The 21,908-nt window shown below is 33.0% G+C and overlaps 1 protein-coding gene and 1 non-coding gene across 2 annotated transcripts; both read right to left on the bottom strand.

Moving 5' to 3' along the window:
• Positions 1–41: 41 nt before the first annotated feature.
• On the bottom strand, positions 42–2,064 carry LOC133794427 (polyphenol oxidase, chloroplastic-like). The gene has a single exon (XM_062231648.1). It carries the CDS (start codon positions 2,057–2,059, stop codon positions 242–244), a length of 1,818 nt encoding a protein of 605 aa, XP_062087632.1. The 5' UTR covers positions 2,060–2,064; the 3' UTR covers positions 42–241.
• Positions 2,065–20,531: 18,467 nt separating this feature from the next.
• LOC133799083 (small nucleolar RNA R71) lies at positions 20,532–20,638 on the bottom strand. The gene has a single exon (XR_009876287.1). It is a non-coding gene; the product is annotated as a small nucleolar RNA R71 (small nucleolar RNA).
• Positions 20,639–21,908: the final 1,270 nt, after the last annotated feature.

Genomic DNA, 21,908 nt, shown 5'->3' with positions numbered 1-21,908 from the left:
TAATTAAGATGGTGCATCGTCCTGTATTTTGCCTAGAATAAATTCGGACAAACAGGTGCCTGGACTTGAATTATTTAAAAATCCATAGAACATACAAACTGAACCATAATATCACATTTAGCAAGCTTATTTATTAGCTCGATCTATAGAGCTAAATACATAAAAGGAAAACATGAGCACAGAAACGTTACACACCACGCACCAACACATATATATAATTGAGTTCAACATTAATATGGATTCAAGAGATAAAATCAATCTTGATGCCATCAATCTTAACTTTCCCCTTACCACTCTTCGGAACTATAGTCACTTTCACCTTGTCATCGTCATCAGCATCGATATCCTCCAAAAGATCCGATATTCCCAAATTCAGCTCCGTCTTGATGTTTGTAACAGAGGTAGTCGAATGTGGCACGGTAGCGAAGCTTCCTGCAAACTCTGACTTGTCAGGCCCAGTAATGGCATCGTCGTCCTCGTCGTTAATGTAGACGTCGAACTTCACCGGCACATCATTGGCATAGTCAATCCCTTGAATCACCAAAACCTTTTCTTCGTCTTCCTTCTCAAGCTTGCTTCTCGACTTCTTTGGCCTCGCCACCACGGTCGTTATCGTCTTATCCAACGTTATCGGGAACTGACTGAGCGGCGTTATATTAGTGTCGGCGGCACGAGCCACTCCGAGTTTCTTCAAAATTTTGACGATCTTTGACTTAACTGGCCTAGGCTTGCACTTTAGCCAGGGAAGATCAACATCTTCGTAAACGTACCCTAATTTTCTACTGTCGAGTGAGTCGCCAACCCTAACACGAACCAACTGAGCATTCTCATCATAGAACACGAACGTGGAGTTGAGATAATCTGGGTCGCTTATATCCACTCTTTTGGCGCCCGGAAGAGTTTTCCAGATGTTCCACATTCGGTCAACGTTAGCATGGTGGCTGTAAAACAAGGGATCTCGCCCAGCAGAGTAGAAGTGTCCCATGTCCTCCCCATTATCCGTTCTCGTGTCGCCAGTCCATATATGGATCGGTGTGTGGGGAATGTTCTCGATGCAACCTGCTCCCGGGTTTGGGGGGCAACCAGTCCTATAAGGTTTGCCAAAAAAGAGCGTTGCATTTTTGGCACAGGAGACCATCTGGCGGTACATGATTTTGAGATTTGTTGCTGTCTGTTCCGCATCAGTCACGGCAGGCGCGGGGGTTGTAAGTTCGTTTGCTGTGAAGTCAAGATCGACTATGGTTGGCGGCAAGTGAGTTTGGTTGCGGTACTGGTCGTAAAGCGACGAGGTAGGATCGACGTATATGGACGGCATCTGGTAGCCAGATGGGCTGTCCCAGTTCCAAAATGGTAAGGCGAAAGTGGGATCGTTGATGAGATTTCCCAAGATCTTCTCGTAAAAGTACAAGTACCAACGGTGGAAAGGAAAGAAGAGCCATGAGTTGTGGACTTGAAGGTACTGGCTCGGAGACCCAACTTGGTCATACACGCCGTTGCAGTAGGCACAATGTACTTTGGCTTGTTGAACGAAGCTTCTCGGGTCATCCTCAGGAAGAGCTCTCATTAGCTCTACGGCTTTCTTGTACTTGGCAATGCCATCAGGGTCGAGAAATTGAGCTGCGGGCCGAATTCGTAATTTAGTAAATGATCGAGCTGGTTTGAAGTCAATAGGAGGATCGGTGCTGTATGGTGGGCAACATTTTACATCCGACGGATTCAGGGGTGGTTGTTCAGGTCCATCCTTTAGCACGTGGCATGTCGATAGGTCCGGTGCCGCCACTGGGGTTGCGCTAGCGAACGGGTCTGAGGCCAGGCCAGCAACGCCGTAGAGTCCTCCGAGGCCTATCAGCATGTCTCTCCTGTCAAGTTTTCTAGGGTTTTTTTGGTTATCATGATCAGTAGTGCCAGCACTACCCTCGGATGGAGTGGCACTGGCTTTGCATGCAAGTCTACGTACCAAGACAACTTGACTGCGTTTAGTGGGAAATGGGATTCGACTAGTTGGAGCAGAAGGATTACTGGTGATCACCAACGGGTGAGCAAGGGAGAGAGAAGCCATAGCTAGTACGTTCTAAATGGGTTTTGGTGCAAGATAGTTAAGTCAGGCTCCACGTTTTTATAAGTGATTCATGCACGAGGATACATTGCTTTTCTCTAAGGGGCTGTTTGTTAATTTGAAGAAAGTTGAAGAAGTTCAAGGGAAACTCGTGTTTAGTTGTGCACTGAAATCTTATCAATGATCCAAGATAACAAATCTTACCCATGGCACAAAAATTCCATAAGGCAATATCTCTAAACCCCAATCCTCCCTCTGATTTAGACCGGCAGATAACAGACCAAGAAACATGGCCCGGATTACAACTCCAATCAACCCCTTTCCACAAATAAGCTCTACAAACTTGTATAATTCTTTGCAAAACTGAACGAGGAAGAATCACTAATTGAGACCAGTAGGAGTTTATAGAAAGAAGAACTGAATTTATTAACACAATTCTACCAGCATAAGACAAATTCCTACTTCTCCAAATTCTAATCCTACTAACCATCTTATCCACCAAACTCACACAGTCAGCTTTAGAGATCCTTTTAGCACAAATCTTCATGCCTAGATACTGAAAAGGCAAGCTACATTTCTGAAAACCAGATAAAGCCACAAGTCTATCTATAGTATTCGAATTCATACCTACCCCATAGACCGCGGATTTACTGATATTCGCTTTAAGACCAGAGGAATTAGAAAACAATTTAAAACCTTTCAACAATAAATGGGCAGAAATGTAATCTCCTTTACAGAATAAAAGAAGATCATCCGCAAAACAAAGATGAGTGAGCTTTAAACTTTGGCATCGAGGATGAAATTTAAACTCAGCCTCCTTAGCCACCTTGCTTAAGATTCTAGTCAAATACTCCATACCAATCACAAAAAGAAGAGGCGAGATTGGATCACCTTGACGTAAACCTCTTTTAGCTTGAAGAAAACCATGATGAGCACCATTAATGGAGAAAGAAAACCGAGTAGTAGTAACACACTCCATAATAAGATTGGTAAATTTTTTTGGAAACTTTAAGGCTTCAAGCATTTCTTTTAGAAAATCCCAATCAAGAGTATCATACGCTTTTTGAAGATCTATCTTGAACAAACAAGCTGACTTAGCACTCTTCCTGTCATAACCCCTAACCATGTCTTGACAAATCATAATATTATGAGCAATACGCCTTCCTTTAATAAACCCACTTTGATTTTCAGATATGATATTAGGGAGCACTTCTCTTAATCTCTTACAAATCATTTTAGAAGCAATTTTATAGACCACATTGCAGCAAGCAATTGGTCTATAATCACTCACTGAATTCGGACAGACCAATTTTGGAACCAAAGTAACAGTGGAGACATTAATCTGTTTCAGCAGACGACCAGAATTCAAAAAAGAGAGAATAGCTTTAGTCAGCTCAGCCCCTGTCACATCCCATGTTTGGGATATTTCCTCTAAGAAGGACAACTTATGGGTTAAATGGGTGAACACAATCTACATTAAACAAGGAGATTGGTGGAATCATGTAGCGCCGATAGATGCTAGCTGGTATTGGAAACGGATAGTACAAGTGAAAGATAAACTCAAATCTGTGTTTTCTCACCAAGAGTTTCACAGGTTCAATTTTACTATAGCGTCTTTAGTGTCTAAATTGAATACAGTTGCTGGCAGGTGGCAGTTTGCTATGATTTGGGACAGATTTTCTTATCCCAAACATAGAGTTATTATTTGGCTAGCTCTCCTTGACAGATTACCGACTCTTGATAGAATTCAGAGATATAAACCTCTTCAGAGTCTTGCTTGTTTGCTGTGTGGGAATGCTGTAGAGTGCCACTCGCACCTGTTTTTCTCTTGTTGTGTTAGTTCTAAAATTCTGGTTGAGATTCTGCAGTGGTGTAATATAGCTTATCAGGGGAATAATCTCAAGTACCTGCTGAAGTGGATTGGGAAAAAAAAAATTTCTCAAGGCAGAAGGAAGATTTTTATCAGCATAATTTCAGCTTTGGTTTACCATATTTGGCACAGTAGAAATTCTGTTTTGTGGAACCAGATTAGTATTCCAATTGATGTAATTGTTAGGAATATTATTCATAGTGTGTGTGAGAGGCTTTTTAATATAAATTTCAGTAAGTTCAATAGGGTAGATCAGAATTGGGTGGAATCTCTTCTGAGAGATTGTAATTAATTGTTGTTAGATTGTTCTCTGTTTTGTATTTGTTTGTGGTGCAATATAATCTTACTGATTTACCAAAAAAAAAAAAAGATAACAAATCTTATCAATGATCCACGATAACAAACTGTGATTGAATGTGCTTATATGATTATATTAGTCAAATTTTCATATTTTAATAAAATTAATATAATAATATATTTTATCAAAATAATAAAAAATATAATTATAAATTGCAAATGACATTTTAAAAAATTACCAAATTATAATTTATAAGCAATTTTACTCCTAATTTTTTTTTTAACATATATAGTTATTAAATACTAGAATCAGGTATAATTTTTAAAAATACAAAAATACTCTTATTTTATTTTTAATATTATTTCATTTGTTATATTAAATTATTATAGAAATGCTTTACTTATCAATTTTTTTTAAATAAACATATATTATTTATCATTTTATAGTATTATAAGCTTCAAAAATAAAATAAGTCATTAATTAAAAAATTATTAGTTTAAGTTTTTTTTTTAAAAATAATAATAATTTTGAAGTGTTTTATAGTATTTGGTACACTACAAAAAAATGTAACTTTTAGTGACAACTTTTTAGTCACAACATATATTTTGTGTGACTAAATGTCACTTTTAGTAATAAAAAAAAATTACTTGTGACTAAAAAGTTATACTTAATCACAAGTTGTCACTAATGTAGTTTTAGTCACAACCTATTATTTTTAGTGATAAAACTTTATGTGACTAAAAATACATTTAGTGACAACAAATTGTGATTTTTGTGACTAATACTTTTAACCACGGACTTTTTAGTGATGACATAAGTAAGATAATTTTTTTTTAGTCATAAATTTTTTGTTTTTAGTCACAAAAGTTATTGTGACTAAAACTAAAATTTTTTGTAGTGGTATCTGAAAACCACTATATATATATATATGTGTGTGTTTCACTTGAATCCAAAATCAGTTAAAAATTTTGGAGTACAATTTCTTACTTTAAAAAAATTCATACCCAGTATATGAAAAAATATTCATATTTCTATTCCCTAATTAGGTAGACTCTAAACCACGTGGGTATATATTAAAGAAGAAAAAAAACCGTGTAAAAAAAAAAGAAGATGAAGAAGAAGAAGGGAAAAAAAAAAAACAAATGCGGAAGGAATTTTTTTTCTTATTACATATTTTGACCCAGATTATGTTAAAGGAATGTTTTGTTTTGATATATATGACGAATGCAAAATTCTGTTTTTGCTAATTAAATGTAAAATGGTTATGGTGCTGATCGACACAAAACAGAAGTGTAATAAAATTGTATGATCAATAATGTACCTGCATTTAAAAATTTATCATATTAAAATAATAATATAATAGATTTTCCCTAGAAAATGGAATAAATTAGAATTTGAAAATGTGATTTAACAACCTAAACAAATTAAAACTAGGAACCTTATAATAATTTAATGACTTTGTAATATGCATTTATTTAATAATCTGGATTTTATATATAATGTGATTTCACTCGCATATATACAATTAGTTGCATTTCTGTGATTCATCCCATCACACTCTTTATTTAACAAAACAAATATTATATATTTTTTTTAAAGTTTAGAATAAATCAATTTTTTTTTCCTAAACTATCATCACTTTCAAATCGTGCTCTTAAATTTTTCTGCTATTTAAAAATTATTCCCAAACTATACACGCTAATGAGTTATCAGATTTCTATTAGTTTTCATCTGTTGACCACAGATTTGCCTATCAACACTAAGTCAAATAAACGATAATAAAAACTGAGAACTGAACTCAAGTAGAACACGACGCCAGACTTTATAGTGGTTCAACTCCAAATATTTGTAACGACTAACGTCCACTTAAATAATTTTATTATTGTAGAAAATCACAAACCCACATCAACTGAGTTTCGTAAGCTTGAGCGGATACAATAATCTGTGTATAAAAGTATGCAAATGGCAGTTTGGAAAATAATCATTCACTAAGTCTTTTATTTATAGGCTTAAGAATTTACATAGATGGACTGTGGACCATATATAGCTTGCATGACAAATAATAATAATAATAAAATAAGGAAAAATTACACAACTCACGGTAATCTTTCAAAAAATTCAATATATACGGTGTATATTAAAAATACAATTTCTAATATTACATTTACGGATATTTATATCATTTATACAGTGAAAAGTAAAACTTTACTTCTCTCCTCCATTGTTGTGACCTGGACTTGCCCCTCTATTTTCTCACATTTTTTAAGATTTCAACTCTCTCCATTCTCCCTATTTTCACTACCATTGTGAACCAATTTTCTCTACCCATTCCCGCCACCCATTCTCACTGTTCCTCTCTCTAGTTTTTGTAGTGGTCTCACCATCTCTCTCTATTTCTCCCCATTTATATTTGTGGATTGATGAGTAAACTCATTAATCTCTATTGCCTTGTTATTTACTGGGTTATGATGACAACGTGTTCAAGAGTTTGCCCATAATGATTGGGGTCGGGTTCCTCTTTTATGAATGATGTGGTCATTAGAGCTCATTCTAACTCTGATATATATTAAGTTGAAGAGGAAAACTTCTCCTCTTCAATTGAAAATGCTTAATTTTTGTGTTTTTTTTGTTTTAATTTTTATTCATGTGAGATTTAGATATTTACACTATTTACCTTTTTTATTAGACAAATAAAACATGTGTTGTTGTCCATATATAAATTAAAAAAGACTCCTATTTTTATGTTTTAAAAATATAATTAGGTTTCACAATTTTGTATTGATGGTTACAAATTAGTAATTATGAGTTACAAACATGTAACATATCTTCATAAATTTGTAAATATATTTTTATTTATAAAATAAATTTCATATATATTTAAATATTGTTTACAAACATGTAACACATATTCACAAATTTGCAACAAGATAGTCTGTAAATATATTTACAAAAAATGATTTTTTGTAATTAGTTTTTATAAATGTTATTTACGAACATATAACAGATGTTTACAAAACAAATTTGTAACATATATTTACAAATGTTTGCAAAAAAGTTCTATTTTACTAAATCGTATTTACAGTTATGCCACTACATATTTATACTTTTGCCCATTTGTGTTTTTCATAAAAAAAAAATCCGTATTTTTGTAATCCACCGTATATTTCATATATTTTTTTTAATGTTTATGTATTTTTATAACTTTCCTGGGGAAAATTACACTCATCACCCTATATTTAAAAAAAAATTGAAATATACGGTATATGTCATATATACATTTTAACGTTTGATATAGGTGTTTGAAGACCTATATCCATATAAATATGCATACGACGCGCCTCTATAGTACTGCTAATCATATATATCAATATAATATTATCTATATGATTATATATATATATATCTGTTTGTGAGTGATAAAATTAAAACATTAAAATTAATAATTATAATGTCTTATTATATGTGTATATTATTCTGGTCATATATAATGAATGAAGCACATATACGTATATATAATATAGTTGAACGAAAGAATATTTTATTTGATCGTCGTATTGATATTTTTTACAAATATACTTATAGGGGATTAAAATTAATCTCTTTAAATAATACTAAAAGATGAGTAATTATTAAAATAATAAAAAGTTGTTACAAATTAGTAACGTTGTGTTACGAATAATATTAGGAGGATAAATAACTATTAAAATTATAAAACTAGTAAATTTTTATTACAATTATGTTAAGTAAATATATAAATTATTTATGCAAATATTAGTTGAAAGATATAATTTTATTTGTGAATTAGTTTTGTTACAAAAATAAATTTTTTTTGTTATGAATTAATCTGTAATTGTTGTTTACAAATTTGTAAAAATTATTTACTTATTATAATAGTTTTGTTACTACTTGTTACAATCTTGAAACTGAAATTTATACTTTTTAATGAGTTTTAGTTATTGCATGTAACAATTTTATTATTAATTATAATAGTTTTGTTACTACTTGTTATAATATTAATATTACTTGTTCTAACATCTAACAGTTTTGTAAATTATAGTTACACAAATTGAATATTTTAATTATAAAATTAATTCTGTAAATCATTGTTACAAACATGTAAACAAAAGAAAAGAGTATGTTACCGTGATAGTGAATCTTCAAATTAGTAAATTAATGATGACCAAATTTTAAGTATTAAAATCTATATTTATTTTTTTATCCAATAAAAACTTGTATTTATTTGGATTGGTTTTCATGAGTAACATGTTATTTTTTGAATATTTTTTTGTTCTAATTAATTTAGTTAAAAGAGTATAAGTTAAAAAAAAGTCAAACCAACAAACAAATTTATAGTGATAGATTTGTCCATATTATAATATTATTAAATAAATAGTATTCAAATTATTAGATTCGTTTTTATAATACTAATAATTAATAATTATATTATTAATTTCTAAAAACATTAATAATTTATTATGATGAAAAATTACATGTGTTATTGAATGAGATTGGGTGCCGTATTTACCAATAAATCATTTATTAGTTGGCATCATCCCATTACTGTATATTTCTAATTAATTTCAATTATTGTATATTTAGATTTTTTTTATTAACTTACGGTATATATGCAAATTTCCCATAAAATAATTAATGGATAATACATTTCAAATGATAAATATCTATTTGAACTAATAAATCTATGCGTCTTTTCTGTAGCACACGACCAATACTGGTCGGTCAATCCATCGAGCAGACTAGCTAGCAATGATTTTCTGAATGAAGCTTTGACTAAGTCCTAACTAGTTGTTGGATAAAGCTTTATATGAATCTCTGTTTTTCTGGTCAAGGATCGACTAATTCCTTCAAAGTTTATATCGTTCTTTGGTTACCACGTGTCGAGAATCCATGCCACATCATTGCATTAGATTTTAGGGAAAACATTATTCTACGTGGTAAATAGAAGGTTTATTTGGCTGATTTAATTTCATTTAGTAAAGAAAAGAAAAGGTAAAAGAAATAAATTTATTTAATAAGAAATTAGATTTTATCATTTTTAAATTAATTTTTTTAGAATAATTTTTAAGAATTTTTATTTTAGTTATACCCATAGAAAACCCAAATAAGTCTTCTGTTTGCCACATGTGATGAAAATTAACAAAAGTCTCACGATTCAATAACGTGCATAATTCGGAATAAATTTTTAATAGACAAAAAAAATTGGAGGCACAATTTGAAAATTTTTATTCTTAACATTATATTATTTAACTCATCATGAAAGAAAGTAAAAAGTGTAAATATCAAAATTGATAAAATATAATAACCAGAAAAGAAAATTAATTTTTTATAATTATATGTTAACTAATTGAAAAATAAAATATAACTAATTGTATTCTCCTTCAAAAAATGTCTACCCGAGGTTCGCCATTGAGTAAAATAAATAGTAGTGAACCCATCTAAAAGTAAAAGCTATAAACCAAACTATTTCATGTGGCTTTATTTCAATGCAAAACACATGTGTAAATGAAATGTCTCTGGTTGCCACTGCAATATCTACCAACTAACGTACGTACACGAACACGATATTAATGTTCAAAGAAACAAATTGCAAACAGATAATAGAGATAGGTGTCGTGGTATGTATGAATAAACCTTGGAAGGATACCATTAATACTATTTCAATGTTAGACACTTAATTTGACGAGAAAGGAAGGATTAAGAATCTGAATGTGTTTAGACACACTAGATGTGGATACGCTCATGTTCTTGAATGTACTCACGTATTTTTTATGGGACCACTCTAATATTTTCTCTCAAAATTGTGAATAGTTATACACACCGATTTTGAATGGCTGAATCAATAGTGACTCTTTCGATTTACTATTTATTTGGATATTATTTTAGTTGTTGCTCTTTTATTGGCTCATTAATTTATTTGAACAATATTTGAACCATATATGGACAATACAGGAAAATTAAAGGCCCATCTGCTCCTGCTGAATATCCTGGAAGTTGTCGCAAATGACATATGACAGCGATGTGTAGCCACTACTATGTCACCGTTAATATCTCATCGTTAGTGATAAATGCTCAAAAATATATATTTATTGTCCTAAAACATCAAAATAAATTAAATTTAATTAAATATGTTCATGAAATTAATGTGATATATATTTATGTTGAATATATATATTTTAATTTAATTTGATCTTTGTTTGAAAAAAAAAAATAGCATTTGTGGCAGATCTAAAAGAAGAAAGTAAAAAAAAAGCAAAAAAGTTGATGAAATAAAGAAATTGGCAAAATTGTGGCCCAAAATAAAGAAATAGCATTTTTGGAGGACAAAAGGAAGCACAACCCAATTGAAGAGCCTTCCAACTGTTGCCATGTGTCGCCTTCTGCACACCTTACAACAAAAATCAGTTTTAGGGGTGACCAATGTCACCCCTAATAACCATAAAAGTCGTCCCTAATAAAATGCGTCTAATGATATACATTAGAGACGACTAATGGGTCGTTTCTAATATTCCAATAGCAGAGGTGACTGCCTCGCCCCTAAAAGTGGAAAATCGACGTGGTTCAATGGTGCTCGATGCCAGCTCGATAGGGCCTTCAAAATCATGATTTTTATGAAAAAATCGATGTTGCTCGATAGAGGTTTGATGGTGTTCGATGCGATTCTTGCAAGACACGTAATTTTTCACTCGGGTGTCCGTTTGGGGTGATTTTTTTTATTTTGGGTATTTTTTCAATATCTACACGTTTGAGATGTGTATATAGATATTTGGGAAATGTAAATCTTGAAAAAAAATGACAAATGCAAAACAAACCTCATGTTCAAGATATGTTTTGGTATTTTTCAAGTTCTAAACTTTGAAAATGTGTATGTGAACATCTAAAACGTGTAGATCTCAAAAAAATACAAAAACAAATCATCCCAAATGGACACTCGAGTGAAAAATTATGTCTCTTACAATAATTGCATCGAACCACCATTGAGTAACGCCGATTTTTTCACGAAAATATTGATTTTGAAGGCCCCATCAAGCTGGTATCAAGCACCATCGAGCAACAATCGAGCAAAGTTAATTTTCTACATATTTCAGAGTTTTAGATATGAAAAATAACTCAAAAATCATGCCCAACTCGATGGTTGCTCGATTGTGTTCGATGCTGCCTCGATGAGGCCTTCAAAATAAATATTTTCATGAAAAAATCGACGTTGCTCGACGGTGGTTCGATGCAATTCTTGTAAGAGACATAATTTTTCACTCAGGTGTCCATTTGGGACGATAATTTTTTGGGTATTTTTTTTAGATCTACACGTTTTAGATATTCACATACACATTTTCAAAGTTTAGAACTTGAAAACATACCAAAACATATCTTGAACATGAGGTATGTTTTGCATTTATCATTTTTTTCAAGATTTATATTTTCTAAATGTGTATATACACATCTCAAACGTGTAGATCTTGAAAAAATACCCAAAATAAAAAAAAATTCACCCCAAACAGACACCCAAGTGAAAAATTACATATCTTGCAAAAATCGCATCGAACACCATCGAACCACCATCGAGCAACATCAATTTTTTCATGAAAATCTTGATTTTGAAGGCCCCATCGAGCTGGCATCGAGCACCATCGAACCACATCGATTTTTTGCAGATTTCAAAGTTTCAGATCTGAAAAAAAAATCGCAAAAAAAGCCAAAAAATCCTGCCCAGATCTGTTCGAAATGTAGTATATTAGTGTCCTAAGTAAGGAATATTTGCTATTATATTGAGTTCTCTTATATTTTACCTTACCCATAAATTTTTTTCTAGAGAGAGAGTTGAGATGAATGGGTTGAGGGAGAGAGAGGGAAGAGAGAAGAGGAAGTTGATGGAAAAATGATGGGAGGGGTATTTTGGGTATTGTCAAAAGATTTGGCATTGTTTTGAAATGATTAAAAGTACGAGCATTTTTTTGATTTAGGACACCTCATTAAGCATAAAAACTCAAAATTCCCTATTACTATCGGGTCATAATGGGATGGACATAACATATTAATACGCTCGTGACCCATAGACACGCTCTAAAACGTCTGTGACTCATAAAAAGGCACATACCCTTTCATTGTAAGTTGTGATGATACATGTGTGTTTAGAGAGCGAGAGAGTAGTGTTCATCATACCCTTGTTTTGTTTTCTTTTGTGTATGTAGATTGATGGAATGTGATGAGCACAATGTGAAGCATGATGATTCATAACTATTATTACAAGGTAACAATGTCTTTCTTAAAATTAATTTGATGCCTTAAATATAAGATGATATAATTATGCACAGTTGAGCAAAGATTGTTGTTAATCAATTCTTGATTATTGTTTAACGTTCAATCACTATCAACAAATGGTATCAAGAGCCAGCTCATCTGATTTTAAGGCTCAAATATATTTAAATTTATTTTTCCTATTTTTCTCCAAATTTTTTCCCATACCCACGGTTTTGTTAGAGACCCATATGCAAAAAAAAATTGAATTTTTTGGACATATTTCGAGTTTAATGTTCTTGGGTTGTTGAAACAAATTTGGTAAAACTATTTTGTTGCATTATTACAAGCAAAGATGGGAGAAATCCAGTTTTCAAAGCATAAAAATGGCTTGCATATTTCGATATGAGATGGGAGTTTTCTAGGCATTTATTAGATGTTTTGGAGCTTGGGAAAGATCGGGAATGGGTCGGGGATGAAAAGCCCCATAATCACCGGTGAAATGGGTGGTGGAAAAGCCCAATAATGGGCAGACTGCAAATCGGGTCGAGAAGACTCGGATCGTGGCCCGTGGGAACTAAACGGGTGAGAGAGACAAGTCCAAACGACTCATCGTTTTGCCATTTCATCATAAAACGATGCGTCGTTTGGCGCAGGAAGCTTCGTCGTTTTCAGTAAAATGGCATGTCGTTTCTGGGTGACAGATTAAAGAAAAGAGTCAGATTTATGGCGCGTGGGGGCGCGTGCAGGGTTCTTTTCCGACCAAATTTTCACCATTTTGACTATCTTTTATTTTTTCACTTAATTGTGTAATTATATTTTTGGGTTTGGTCAATTAAATGATTAATTGATACATAATTAAATTGAATTATTTTTTAATAATTATCATCTCTCAATTTTAGCATGCATTATTCATTGATTATAAGCATAATTATATTCATGCCATGAAATTTATTTTTTGAAATTGGCATTTTGTAAAAATATAATTATGTTATTGAATAATTAATTAAATGCTTATGTACTTATCTATTGTGAGCCTAAGCATGTCAATTTTGTCAATCATAAAATTGTGAGAATTGTGACAAATTTGTATTCTTATGTATTCATCTGTTGTGAGTCTAATTCTACAAATTTTGGAATCTTGTTAATTAATTTAATCTCATAAAAGGCCAACCTCGATTTATTTTCCATAATTTTGTTGTATATGCCTCTTGTAATTTTGTGAATTTTTGTTATTATTATAAATTCTTTTAGGCATATACTATGGATAATTTGGAATAAATTATTACTGATTATTATTGGCGCATTAATCATGAGTATTATCACCAATTTCTTGTTTCCATTTTGGTAATGTTAGAAATTCTAAGATGCACAATTGACCTTATTTGATGGTCATGAGATTAAAACTATACATTGAATGCATTATGCTTACCTGTCATAAGCTTTCACAGGTCAATTATTGAAAATTGTGATTTTTAGTTAGCCTTTTTTTCTCCCATATCAATCACAATTAATACTAAGTTCCATGCATGCAATTTAGTCACCTTGTCGATGATTTTATTGCTGATAGGATGCTTAGATGGTTAAGGAAACACATAAGATGTCAAGAAATCACACTATTTTTCTATCCTGCCGGTAGTAAATTGATGCAATTTGTTGTGATACTTGACACTTGGTGCGGTCGTCTTTACCTGTGTAGGAGTCATATGGTTTGTTAGAATGACTCTAGCATGATATGATCGTTTCTGCTGATAGATCATTGAGAGAGCTAAGGAAATGAGCACATAGCATAATCTTTGTTCTTACACGCTTATTGCTATTGCCCTTGGATATTTCCTTTAGCTTCAAGCAATCCTAAAATCTCTACCATTTTCATTATCGGGCGAGACAATAATTCATATGTTTTTTGACATATCGATCTCTCATTAGAAAAATGGACTAGATCATAGAATTGATTAATCTTGATGCCATAGTTGATTTTTTAAAGGATGCCAAGTTACTCCTTAATCAGTGGGAGTATTGAGATGGGTGTCAATTGGCAATAGTGAGGTATATATGTGTTGATCGATCCTACTATGATTGCTTTTATGAGGATGAGATTGCTTAGGAATTTCCTGAGGTATTTGAAGTGAAATTCTTATATTTTACAATAATGATGAGTTCAGAAGACTAGTGTTTTGGTTTTATGCTTTGAGATAGTTTCGGTGGAACTAGTGAGTAATTTTTTATGATTTCCTTATAATTGAGGCTCAAGATATGACTTAGATCATAAGTGGACAAATTTTGGATGAATATGACAATGGATGTGTGATGGTCATTGTCTATTTCGATGTGATAATCGTGTTAATTGTGGATGTCTGTAAACACAATGAATATGAATTTAATGGGATAATGCACGTGTACTTAATATCATATTGTTGTTGCTACTGATTTTGAGGATAGTTAAGCTATGTCTTTTGGGATATATTGATTTATTAAAGTCTAAAATGATAGAAAGTTTCCACATAGTGACATTATCATTTTAGTCACAATTTTGGAGGAAAGGTGGAAAAAATTAGAGAGCATTAGGCTTTGACTTATTCAAGGTTAGTACACATGTTCATTACGAAATGACCACCAATCATTGTCAAAGTTAGTGATAATGGGTTTGCTACTCATTTGTCCATAAAAATTGATCTATAATATATAATACCATGTATAATTTTTGAGAGAGATGCAAAATATGATTATTACCTTTTAGATGAGATCTCACTAGGATGGCTATCTTGGGCACAGTCTTCTCAAAGTTTTTACTCATTAATGTTTTGATAAGGTCATTTTTGTATTAATATTTGATACTTGGATGGTGTTATGATAGCATATTTTAGTAGTTTTAACTTAGTTTTGTGAGTCTACAACATATTTTCTACATTGCATTTTATGATGATAAATCTGACATTTTGATGGCAATTCTAGTTTATGATTCATAGGTCGAAAAACATTCGCTGAGATGTGGTTAAAATGAATTTTTAGGAGCATTCCAGGCTTTCGGGATTAAAGTATTGACGTGGTGGCAGCGTACAAGCTCTCTAAGTTCGAGAATTGAAGAAATTGAAGCTACGCCGCAGCCCCAAAAAAGTAGGCCGCTGCCTGCTGTGTAGAAAAGTGAAGTTGGGCCTCTGCCCAGATTTTTCAGGTTGCGGCATGCGTGAATAGTTTTGCCTGTGTTCCTTTTTAGGCCGCAGCACGCATAAATTTAGGCTGTGGCCTGCGACGTTGTTTTCAGATTTTTAATTAGATTTTAAATGTAATTTAAAGAAGACTATAAAATATTTTTAGGGTTAATTTGAGATTAAGTTTTATTACGTTTTTTTGAGAGAAAAAGACTCATAAAGGGCCGGAGCGAAGACTACAACACTATTGTTCATCAATCTAGTTTCTTTTCTTCCCTTAAACTCTTTAATTTTAATTATAATTATGTTTGTGATTATTTTTGCTATTATGGAGTAGGTTCATTTTAGGTTAAGGGTTAAATTAAAAACCCAAGACATGAATTCTTGATTGTTGATAATGAGTATTATTATTTAATTTCTCTCAATATTAAATTGTTTCTATTTTTCCAATTGAATGTTATGAATTTTGTGATTTCTTGTTAGGTGGCCAACTAATAGTTTAGGATTCTAAGTGTATATGATAAATATCAATTAATAGTAATGTCGAAAGAATTGTTGATTGTGATGAAAAATAGAACCTAGGTTAAATAAATTTTATGCTTCATTAATTTATTGCCTAGATTAACTTGTCTCCATAGGATTTAATGTTTTAACTAAGTTAAATAGATTGTATGCTTCATAAATTTATTGCTTGGATAAAAGAGTTAATTATTGAGCGTTTCGCCTTGATTACTTGTAATAGGGAGATTGAGATAATTGTCTGCTTTAGCGTTATTTGCGGGGTTAGTAGTTTAATTGAGAAATTGGAATAATATTTATTATTAGTGATTGGGAGTCATTGTTGAGGGTGGAGATTAACCTTTAATTGTTTCTTAATATCATAATATTAATCTTTATTTGCTTTCTAGTTTTTATGTTATTTAATTTTGAGTTTGAAATCTAAATCCCCTTTTTAAGTCTTAGTGCTAATTATTGAATAATAAAGTGAACGATAGTCCTCGTAGATTCGACCTGTGCTTGCTATTATACTAAAATAATTGGAAGTATTGAAAGAAATATAATTGTTAAATTTGTTATGGTATACGACATGCATCAAATTTTTGGTGCGGTTGTCGTGGACTATTGTTATTCATTTTATTATTCATATTTATTTTTCTAATACTAATTAGTTTCACTCGGGAAATTTCAGGTGTATATGTCTGGTGAAGACGATACCTAAGAAAGGTTATTAAGGCTTAAACAATATCTTTGGTCATCGTCAGCTTCTCGTTCTTCGAGGACTATCACCGATATTCCACTCTTTCAACGTCTTGCTCAACAAGTCAATCCTGTTAAAGTGCCATTACCTTCTGACAACGACTCTGATTCAAACGATTCAATTAATTCTTATAAGACAATGGCTCATAATAGGACGTTCAAAGAGTTGGCTGTGCCAGATCTTGACCAACAACTACTATGCATCCGTTATCCACCTTTGGTTGTAAACTTTCAGGTGAAGTCGGGCCTCATCCACTTAATGCCTTTTTCCATGGGCTGCCCAGTGAGGACTGTTGAGCCCAAAAGATGGTGTTTTAATAATTATACTCGCAAGTGCACGAATCGTTTCGGAATATAATGTTCATGTAAGTACGAGGTCGAACCCATGGGAATTGACTAACATCAAAAGAAACTATTTCAAACAAAGCAAGAAGATTCTAACCTAGTTCCAAATATTTGATGAGATTTTGTTTTAGAAAAATAAAAGACAAGTAATAAAAAGATTTAAGATTAAATAGAAAAATGGTTTTCAAATGAGATATGTAAAATAAGATTATTAAGATATTAGAATCCACAAAATGCAAGTTCAATAGTATTTATAAGTATATTGATTCCCAAGTTTAGATATAGTTGAAATAAATCACACTATACTTTTTTTCAAAATACATTTTCTATTCAAGCACAAGTTACTTTAAACAATGTAGGATTTTTCTTCACTTATATAAGATATAATTTCTAAGCATTAGTTGTGATACAACCTAATGAAACTACAAAAAATCAAAGAGATTATGTTTAGGCAAAATATGATACTTATGCTCTAAGAATTAGATGTGAACAATTTAATGAAAAACATTCAATCAAAGAATATCATATTTTTGCATAATGAAGAACTAAGTGTAATATGCTTTAACAATCAATAATAGATGAAAAATGCATATCTTTGATAGAAAAATCCATAACCAATGTTGCACAAATGGGAAATCAACATACAATAAAAAATACTATCTAGTTACATTTTGCTTCATCATCATCTTAATAATCTTGAAAAAAGATTAGAAGCTCATAACACTACTACAAAAACACCTTTTTAGGACACATTTTTAGGACACTTACATAAATGCGAGTCCTAAAAAAGTCTCCTGGACCTTTTAGGACTCGCGTTGCGAGTCCTTAAAGAATTTGTTTTAGGACTCGTGGAGCAAGTCCTAAAAACTATGTGTGTCCTAAAAGTTTGAGTTTTTTTTTTAACAAACACCTCCTGGACATTTTAGGACTCGCAATGCGAGTCCTAAAAACTTATGTGTATCATAAAATTTTGAATTTTAAAAAACTAGAGTTTTTTAGGACTCGCAAAAACATTCTTCGCGAGTCCTAAAAACTTATGTGTATCATAAAATTTTGAATTTTAAAAAACTGGAGTTTTTTAGGACTCGTATTGCGAGTCCTAAAAACATTCTTCGCGAGTCCTAAAAACTTATGTGTATCATAAAATTTTGAATTTTGAAAAATTTCGAATTCCCTCCAATTTTTTTTTAACAAAAGTTTTATTATTATATATTAAAAAAAACCAAAAAAATCACACAGCCCACATTTTCACTCTCTCTCCTCGGTTCCCTCTCTCTCTCTCTCCCAAAGTTCTTTCTCTCTCTCCCTCTCTCCCAAAGTGCCACCGCCGAACGTCGCCGTCCCACCTCCGGCCACCGCCACGCGCCGGTCCAATGGAAGCGCCGTCCCCCGAAACCCCTGACCCCCGGAGATGGTGACCTCACGCGCGACCTAAGGCCCTCAACGGAGCACTTGAAGTTCGGTCGTTCATGGGTTTCTCCCAAACTTTCCGAGCATGTTCTGGCCACCTCAAGCCACCACGAGCTAAACCACCACCACCACCACCACCATACTCCTTGCTTCTTGGGCTTTAAAACCCAATAGTTTGTTTTCCGAACCACCACCTTTTAATGGTGGCGCCGCCACCGTCGCTGGAGCCCCGCCACCGGATTCCAAACCTGCAAATTAATTTTTTAAAAATAAAAAATAAAAATTTTAAGGACTCGCAATGCGAGTCCTAAAAAACATATGTGGGTCCTAAAAAACATTCTTTTAGGACTCGCAACGTGAGTCCTAAAAAACTCCAGTTTTTTAAGGCTCTCAAATAGAGGACTCGCACCACGCGAGTCCTAAAAATTTTTTTAGGACTTGCAATGCGAGTCCTAAAAAGTCTTTTTTGTAGTAGTGTAACTAGATTGAAATAAAAATTACAAAATAACATACTTGACATGCTCTTCAAAAGATGAAAATGGTAGAGAAAATAGTGAAAAGAAGAGAGAAAAATATGAAGTGTAGAAGAGGTTGAAAAGATGAAGAAGAGCTCCCCAAATGGTCTTACAAGACTCTATTTATAGGAAAAATATGAAGATTAAATTAATCAAATTAAAATAAATAAATTGATTAATTTAATTGTGTTGGGAAGTGGTAGGATAAATAGAGTAAGTGTAAGAGTATTGGAAAGATGAAATGTTTGGTTGGGTAAAAGATTAGTGAAAAGCTAGGGTAAAAAATGAATTAGGAATGTTTATTTAGGTAAGAAAAATAGGGATGAGTGAATTTATATTTGAGTGAAAGAAAAAAACATTGGGAAGAAAAATGTGACTTTTTAGGTCTTTTGGTGGCTGTGGTGGCAGCTTGGTTGAATAGCTGAATTGGGCCAAATGGTTGGCGCAGGCCCACGGTGGGCTTGATCTCAGGCTGGGCCGAATTGGTCTTGGGGCTGCTTTGTTGGAGAGGAAAGCTGAGCATGGGATGGGGCTTGCTGGTCCGAAGGTGGCTTCGGTGGAGTGCTGATGCTGAGGTGGTTTCTGCGTGGACAGCTGGCGGCCTGGGGAGTCTTCAGCTGGCTGGGGTCTTGGAGATGCTAGCTGAATGGAGATTTGAGCAGCCTTCATTTGGGCGTGAGGTGGCAGCTGGGAGACAAGGAAGTCTTGAAATGGGTCTGGACCTGTGCTTTTCAGAAATGCCACTTTCTTTCTTTTTGAACTTTCTATCATTTATTCCACTTCAAGCACAAAAAAGATACAACATAATTCCTACACCATAAAAAATTAAATTAAATAACAATCAAATATTTTCAATTATAAATAAATCATATTAATTATTTGAAAATACTTAATTAAAACTTAATTTAATTTATCAATAAAGATCAACAAAATTGCACTTTTATTTTACTTCTAACTAAACTATATTAATTACACATAATTTAAACTACAACATATTATAATAAATTATCTATAAAAATGTATAAAAATCTAGAAAATTACAATAAGACTAATAAATGTAAAATTACTTAAAAACTTAATAAATCAATTAAGAACTCAAGAGCTAAGCAACAATTAACACATAAAAAGTGGTAAAATAACTCTATTTTGTAGAGTTATCAAGGACCCGAATAAACATTTGAAGGAGTTTCATATTGTCTATTCTAGTATGAAACCTACTGTAGTCACTGGAGATTAAATTAAGCTGCGAGCTTTTCCTTTCTCATTGAAGGATGCAGCTAATGAGTGGTTGTACTATCTTCCACCCGATACTGTTGAGACCTGAAATGGTATGAAGATTATGTTCTTGGAACGATATTTTCCAGCATCTAAAGTTGGAAGCTTCAGAAAAGAGATCTGCAGTATAAGGCAATATTCGGGGGAGTCACTATATGAGTATTGGGAGAGGTTCAAGCAGTTGTGTGCTAGTTGCCCCCATCATCAAATAAGTGAACAAATCATAATCCAGTATTTTTACGAAGGATTACAATCACTGGATAGAGTATGATTGATGTAGCCAGTGGGGGTGCACTAGTTGATAAGACTCCTGCTGTAGCCAGGAGCTTGATTTCTAATATGGTTGCCAACTCACAACAGTTTGGCATTTCCCAAGATCCTAATCCACCACCAACGTTAGTTAAATAGGTGAGCAATTCAAATGAGAACCAGCTTGGTCATCAATTGGCTCAATTAACTGCAGTGGTACACCAACTTGCTTTAGGACAACAGGTGTGGCTATGTGGAATATGTCAGATTGTGGGGCACGCTACTGATACTTTCCCTACTCTTTTTGAGGGAGAGACTGAGGGTGTTAATGTTGTAGGTAATTTCCCAGGTTAATTACACCAAATGTACTATGAACCCTTTTCACAAACTTATAATCCTGGCTAGCGTGATCATCCAAATCTTCGTTATGGGAATCACCAACAAGCTGCTCCACAGTCTACACCTGTGAGACCACCTGATTTTTCTCTTCAACAACAATCTCAATAGAACTATGCACCTAGACCATCGCAAGCACCACAAGCTGCTCAACCACCGAGTACAAAACTCTCTACTAAATATTTAATAAATGCAATTGCTACAAATATGCTTCAGTTTCAGCAAACTACTCAAGCGTCAATCAAAAAGTTTGGAGAATTATGAGACAACTAGAAACATCATACAAAAGGTTGGAAGCTCATCTTTCTAATAAATTACATTCACAACCTGAGAGGAATCCCTAGGAGAATGTAAGTGTGATAACACTGCAAAGTGGTATATAATATGAGCCACCCACATAACCTTCATCTCCAACTCCAGTGCAAAAGCAAGTGGCAGACAACTCCATCGATGATGAACCATCAATGCAGAAAAAGTCACATACACCAACTATGCCAACCTATGTCCCTCGTGATGCTATTAAACAAGTGCCACGTTATGGAAATTTTTGAAGAAGCTGTGCACAAATAAGAAGAAATTGAAGAACCTATGTCCCTCATGATGCTATGAATTTCATGTCATATTCATCATATATATGCTTCTTTACATCTTGGGCCACTAAAGGGGACATGAGTTATTGTCCAGTTGGCCGATCGCACTAAAGCTTATCCTTTAGGGGTAGTTGAAGATGTGCTGGTAAAGGTTGATGGACTTGTCTTTCTAGTAGATTTCTATATACTTGAAATGGGGGATACACCAATACCTAACTCGACACCAGTTTTATTTGGGAGGCCAT

This window comes from Humulus lupulus, chromosome 8, assembly GCF_963169125.1.
Source record: "Humulus lupulus chromosome 8, drHumLupu1.1, whole genome shotgun sequence".
Lineage (NCBI taxonomy): Eukaryota > Viridiplantae > Streptophyta > Magnoliopsida > Rosales > Cannabaceae > Humulus > Humulus lupulus.
This window is presented reverse-complemented; position numbering and strand designations above follow the sequence as displayed.

What these genes read in the sequence shown, in the direction of transcription:
- LOC133794427 (XM_062231648.1), bottom strand. Translation starts at nt 2,059, where the DNA reads ATGGCTTCTCTCTCCCTTGCTCACCCGTTGGTGATCACCAGTAATCCT.